Source organism: Protopterus annectens, chromosome 10.part0 (assembly GCF_019279795.1).
Source record: "Protopterus annectens isolate FY-2018-M chromosome 10.part0, PAN1.0, whole genome shotgun sequence".
Lineage (NCBI taxonomy): Eukaryota > Metazoa > Chordata > Ceratodontiformes > Protopteridae > Protopterus > Protopterus annectens.
In genome coordinates, this window is record NC_056744.1 from 1,726,459,075 (window position 1) to 1,726,466,063 (window position 6,989).

General features: G+C 42.1%; 1 protein-coding gene across 1 annotated transcript in view; it reads right to left on the minus strand.

The window, feature by feature from the left end:
- LOC122813962 (zinc finger protein 585A-like) overlaps positions 1–6,555 on the minus strand; it is a 420,613-nt gene extending 414,058 nt beyond the window's left edge. Inside the window, exon 1 of the mRNA XM_044086514.1 lies at positions 6,082–6,555. Coding sequence (XP_043942449.1) covers positions 6,082–6,252 — 171 coding nt within the window. The 5' untranslated portion in view covers positions 6,253–6,555. The remainder of the gene's footprint in view (positions 1–6,081) is intronic.
- Between the last annotated feature and the right edge of the window lie 434 nt (positions 6,556–6,989).

Here is a 6,989-nt window from a genome sequence, read left to right on the forward strand (position 1 = left end):
GTTAGCAGTCAGCAGCTTTAAGTCCTTGAGTAGTTTTACATACATTGTAAAATAAAGAGATGAAACTTCCAAGTCATACCCAAAGTGCCTGCATGAAGTTTGTTCCTTCAGGTGAGAATGGAGTTTAGGTCTAAAGGTCCTGCTGTCCAGTGGGTGGTACAGGACAGTAGGGAGCTGGTTCCAGGTGGGTGAAACAAAAGATTATCACCACATGCAAGACAGACTTGCCTACATCTGTGGGTCTGATCAGTAAATATAGAAAGTGTCATGTGGATAACATGTAGGATCTGTGACAACTTGTGTCACATCTGCCTCTGGCATTTTTTTGAAGCCATATTGCTCAGACACAGCTCCACGTGGTCCTGTTGAGTCTTCCTGGCTACAGAGAACTGAAAAAAAGCGACTGCTTTCCTGATTAAGTATCCTGCTGTTTTTTATATTTGTTTTACCTTCTACTGCTTACCTAGAGCAAGCTTTAACTGTTTTCATAGTTATTTACTGCATTTTTTATTATCTGCACTTAAAAGTACATTTTAGTCGAAATTAGTCTAATTCAAGTCGAAATGTGTTTGTTTGCTGTTTAATTTAATTGTTTGGCTGCCCACTAAAGTGTGCTAGCCTGTACTACTGACTTATTGCCTTTTCTGCATTTCTGTGTGTTTCTATTTAAAAAAAAAAAAAATATTCCTTGTTTTCCTGCTTCTCCTAAACTAGTTAGACCAGTTTACAGGCCTTGCTGTATCCTGGGCTGTGTTGTAGTTCCTGTGTTGTACATTGCCTTACCTGGATAGAAGGAAGTTTCTTAGCTCACCAGTGGGAGTGGGGAGCCTTGAACAGCCTACCTGTCCTTGAGGGAAGTGACCTCAGCACAAGAAGCTGTAGTAATTGGTCATTTTGGACCATTTCTAGCTCTTTTGAAGTTCCCTGGTTAAAATCTGCCTCTGGCATTTTTTTGAAGCCATATTGCTCAGACACAGCTCCACGTGGTCCTGTTGAGTCTTCCTGGCTACAGAGAACTGAAAAAAGCGACTGCTTTCCTGATTAAGTATCCTGCTGTTTTTTTATATTTGTTTTACCTTCTACTGGCTTTAACTGTTTTCATAGTTATTTGCTGCATTTTTTATTATCTGCACTTAAAAGTACATTTTAGTCGAAATTAGTCTAATTCAAGTCGAAAAGTGTTTGTTTGCTGTTAAATTTAATTGTTTGGCTGCCCACTAAAGTGTGCTAGCCTGTACTACTGACTTATTGCCTTTTCTGCATTTAGCGCAGAGTTGCCACTAGAGCACCATTGGGCAGCGCCGGTTAAACAAGGTTAAACTATTTCTGGCTCCGTAAAGTCTGCTCTTCATTTTTTCCCTTACAACTGCTCTACTTGTAATCTAAACAGTCTATTCTCTATCTGTAAAGCTCTGCACTTGTTCCTAAAGCATTTTTTAGTCAGGTAAAGCACTTCTATATTATACAAAGTACTTCACTAGCTTAAAACCCCCTTGAGTACCCACTTCCCTATAGGTCCTTTCTGACTCAGTTACACAGCAAACTTTTTCATTTCTTCTAGCATGTCAAAGGGTCAGTTGCTAGCGTCCTCTCCTGCTCAGCTGGTGAATCTGAGAATATTGAGGCAATGTTACAATTGCCTCATGTACACAGACAACCCTCCCCTCCTCCCACAAAACACAAATACATGCGAGAGATGCAACTATATAGCCGAACTGGAGGCTGAGCTCTCTCAACTCAGGACTGGCAAAACCAGACAGGAGGAGAAGGTAACCACACACGCCATAAACCCAGTCTCACATATCACAACTACAAATCAAACACATAAACACACAAAGAGATACTTGGAGGCACTGATCAAAAATCTACCAAAACAGCAGAGGCCTCCAAAGCAGACACCCAAACAACTGCCACCTCATGACATAACACAAGCAACACATAGATCACAAAGTCAGTGTGGAAATCAGTCACAGCCCTTAAGGCCAAACACAATGCCAGACACACTTGTCGTAGGTGACTCCATAGTCAGACACACTGACGTCCCACTCACCAGACTGAACAAGGAGAGGGTCACAGTAAGCTGCCTGTCAGGCGCTAGAATCCACCACATAACACAAGCACTCAGGTCACTCCACAGCAAGTACAAGTATGACTCATTCATTGTCCATGCCGGTGTGAATGACCTGAGACATACCTCCCTGGACTACATGAAAAGAGACATAAAGGAGCTCTCAGATGCTATGGAACAACTTGTCACCATTCCCACAAGAGGTGAAAATATACTAGACCTGATCATCACAAACATGGGGACAAAATGCTCCACACTGGAAGTATATCCCTCATTGGTGTGATCAGACCATAAACTAATCTCACTGGAGATCCACATCCCGCCCCCACCCCCAACAAAAAAGACCACAGTGAAGAACTTCTCAAAAGCCAACTTCACACTTCTTAAGACTGGTGTGGTATCCTTCAAGGCCCCTGAGCCATTGGAAACCACAACCCACGCTGCTGAATCCCTTACAAATGCTTTCTGAGCACCTCCAGGATTGCATGGATCAAGCAATCCCAAATAAAATCAAGACCCTTTCCACCAAAGGCAAGCGCCCGATCTGGTGGACCCCAGCCATAAACAAACTTTACAACAAGAGGAGAAAGCTACTACAAGATAGAGCAAAATCCCTAAAAGGGAAGACATCTCTGATCAATACTAGTAAAAAACTACGATCACTCATAAAATCATCCAAGGCCAACTTTGAGAGAAAAATCGCCAAGGACTCAAAAGACAATCATAAGGCCTTCTTTAGCTATGTTAGAAATCTGGGTGGAAACTCCCAGATATGCTCAGAATTAGTCCAAAATGATACAAAAATCACTGAACCCACAGACATTGCAAACATACTGGCAGACAGGTTCAGTTAAAATTTCTCCCCTCCCTCCCCGCAAAAGGAGAAATATCTATCCCAGCAGAGTGTAGCCTCTCAATCATCTCAAATGCCCAGGTGAGAGCTGCTCTCTCTAAAGCTAAAAACACAGCATCAATGGGACCGGATGGTGTCCCCGGCTGTGTGCTACACGAACTCAATGAGGAACTAAACCCACACATAAGGCTGCTGTTTAATCTTAGCCTTACCACAGGATACGTACCCAAAGAGTGGCGTACGGCAACTGTGATCCCACTCCACAAAGGCGGTGCTTCTACGGACCCTGGTAAATACCGCCCCATAAGCTTAACAAGCCTGGTCTGCAAAGCTATGGAGAGGATCATAATGGAACTCATAAATAAAGACATAGGGGACCTACAGACATTGGATCCTACCCAATTCGGCTTTGTCAAGGGCAGATCATGCCTCTTGAACTTGGTCGACTTTTTTGAAACCGTCACCAAGGCCATTGATGAGGGTAAGGCAGTTCACACAGCCTACCTTGACCTTGCTAAAGCTTTCGACACAATACCCCACTCGGGTATCATAGAAAAGCTCACCAGCTTAAATGTAAACCCATATGTCACAAGATGGGTTGCAAACTGGCTCAAGGACAGAACCCACAGGGTTAGAGTTGCTGGTGCCATGTCAGACTCAAGCGGTCACTGGCGGTGTCCCACAGGGCTCAGTCCTGGGCCCCCTCTTGTTCGGCATCTAGTTTTCAGAAGTGCAGGCAAACATAGGAGGATTGTGGCTGACAAAGTTTGCAGATGACTGCAAACTGGGCGCCATAGCTGAAAATCCATCAGACACAGATATCCTTCAGAGAGGTCTCATAGAAATGGATAACTGGTGCCAGAGCTATGGCCTTAAGCCAAACGCCAAAAAATGTATAGTAATACCCTTTGGTAAAAACAAGGTAACCCCAAGTTACCACATAGGTGGCAATCCATTAAGCACAGAAGAGGTTATCAGGGACCTGGGGACCCAAGTTGACAGTAACCTTTCTTTTGACACTCACATTGCCAAAGTGGTTAGGAGGACCTTCTACATTGCCCACCTGATTATGAAGGGATTTACATCCAGATCAAGGGAGGTCATTGTTCCCCTGTACTCTTCACTTATCAGACCAATGATTGAGTACAATGCCCCATTCGGAATGTATCTTACCTGACACCTGCAGCAATTGGAAAGACCCCAAAGTTCCTCACCAAAAGGATAAAGGGGCTCAAAAATATGCCATATGCTGCCCGACTGAAGAAACTCCAGCTCTATTCAGTCGCATACCGTCTGCTCAGAGGTGACCTGTGCCTGACATACAAGGCCATGTCCAACCCGGAATTAATGGACATGCTCCACCTCAAAAATCCAAATCCACCAGAGCCACAAGAGCAAGAGACTTAAACCTCAACACGGATATAAATAGGACGTGCTGGAGGGACAGATTCCTCACCCAGAGACTCCCTATGCTGTGGAACAGAATCCCGGTCCATGTGAGACAGAGCACCTCGCTGGCTCTGTTCAAGAGGAATCTTGACCAGTGGATGGGAGATCGTAGGTTTACCCCGGGGATCATCTCTGTATCACTGCTGGACAGAGGCACGGCAAACTAATGGGTACAGTATTCTTCAACCTAAGGGGTGGTGAAAGCCACACAACTCTGGCTAGGCTTATAAATGCCCTAGGGCAGATAGCCTAGTATGAACCTATGAACCTATGTAATGTAGACACCATTTATTCATACACCTTGAAGGAAACATGCTGAATGCATCTTTCAGAAGTGGAAGCAGGTACAGAGTGGTTACTTTCTTTTTAGTTTTTACATTTATTTATTTTTTCTAAAAAGTTATCTATATATTTAATTTGCATCAAATGTAGTAAATGTCAACAAAACAACACAAATAACTATACCTACAACTAGCATAACTATGTACAGTGAATACAAAATGTGTCGTCTTTATACAATTACTACCAAGAGTATCTCAGAAATGCCAACATGGAAATGAATGTCACTACTGTACTGTTACCCCAAAACACCTTGTGCCTGGGGTGGCTGCCTCTCGCCAGCATGGAAATGAATGTCACTACTGTACTGACTGTTACCCCAAGATACCTTGTAACTGGGGTGGCTGCCTCTCACCAGCATGGAAATGAATGTCACTACTGTACTGACTGTTACCCCAAGATACCTTGTAACTGGGGTGGCTGCCTCTCACCAGCATGGAAATGAATGTCACTACTGTACTGACTGTTACCCTACAACACCTTGTGCCCAGGGTGGCTGCCTCTCTTCTTCCCACCCCAGCATTTTCAAAGCATGGCACAGCGCCTTTCTATTCTAAAGCCTTGATTATTTAGTAGAATAACTTTATATTTGTCTGGTATGATACTGCTGTTGGGAATCCATGTTGTCTTGAATCAGAATGGGCCCCCTACTGAAATGTCACCCTCTCAAAATGCCGAGTGCAAACAAGCGCGAATCTCAAAGACTGCTCTTCTCTTTTAAACTTCTTTTTTAAAGAGGCAAGCCCCTCTTGCATTTCCCATGTGAGGGGCAAGCTCCCCACACCTACATATACATACATATATATATATATATACATATACATACATATATATATATATATATATATATATATATATATACACACATATACATACACCAACTCCAAGACTGCCAGACCTTGGAGAAAAAGGAATACTCTGAGAAATGGTATCTCAGACTTTGTATATCGAAGTCTGATCTTTTGGCCATTCAGTCTCTATATTACAGGACTCACTCTAGGGGGTCCTGACATCAAATGGTTACAAAAAAGGGCCCATTGAAACTTCTGCAACAATAAGACCCCCTGATCTTTTCTCACTACCTAACCAATGTTACACTTAAACTAACCTAACAGCAAACATCTGCACTAGGAACAGCTACTGTACTAACAACAAAAGTTTTTCTCATCACCTGAAAACACAATTGACAGAAGTTAATAGCACACATTCTCTAAACTCAAAGACTGTGTCTAAAAATACAGAACTTTATGTAAGCATTCGCAACTCATTAACAAAAAAAAAAAAATAACTATGAAACACACCAGTAAGAAAGGTTACGATTCCAGCCTGCATCCCATTCAGTGAACCTGTTACATCATGAAGTGTCCCTTACCTTATACACATGGAGAGCCTCATGCAGGAACAGAAAACTGTGGCTGGAATGTCTGGGAACACAAAGGACACAAATAAAGGCCTCATCCTCCTGGCAAAAGAGCTCCAGTCTTTTTCTGTGCTCCCCACAGCACTGCTCTGTTGTCACATTTACAGCACACCGATTCTGCATCTCTTCTTTCTGTCTGAAGTCCGTTTCCTGTCTTACGTGCTCCAACTTCAGTCCCTGAGATCTTAAAAGTATATGTGTCACCACTCAATTCACTCAGGTCTTCTAGCTAGGAAGATCCTGTCTAAATTTAGAAAAAGAAGGCTTTGTTGTATTATTTCAAACTGTGTCAGTGTAGGCGCTGTAGAACTGGGATCCACAGCGCAGAATCAACACAGATCAAGAGAATTGAATAAATACACTGCAACATTAAACTCGCAACCTACTTTCAGAAATAACAATAGGCTTTTTTCTTTTTAGTTTCATTTTAAGAGCACAGGAAATAGAACTTGTCAGCAAATGACTGCCTACATTTAAAGGGGCTGTGCACCTTAAGCATTCAAAAATCTTATTATTTACCTGAAAGTGAACATTTGTCCCTTTAAGTACTTTTTTATATTTTAGTGTTCAGATTAACAAGCAAATTCTGACTCAGATGTTAATTCAATTGGCTATATTAAGGGATTTTGATTATATGAAAAAGCTAAACTTCTCAAGCCAAACCTTTAATCATTTCATCTCTTCTGTGCTAGTAATGAATGTGCTCCTCTTTAATCTGTTTTTATTTATTTACACACTGATTAAGATACGGGTGGGTTGGTAGTACACACAACTTTTATCTTCTTTTTTTTAATTTTTTTATTGCAGAAAGTTCTTTGACTTTAGTAATACCAAATAAACAAACACTACAATGAAAATAC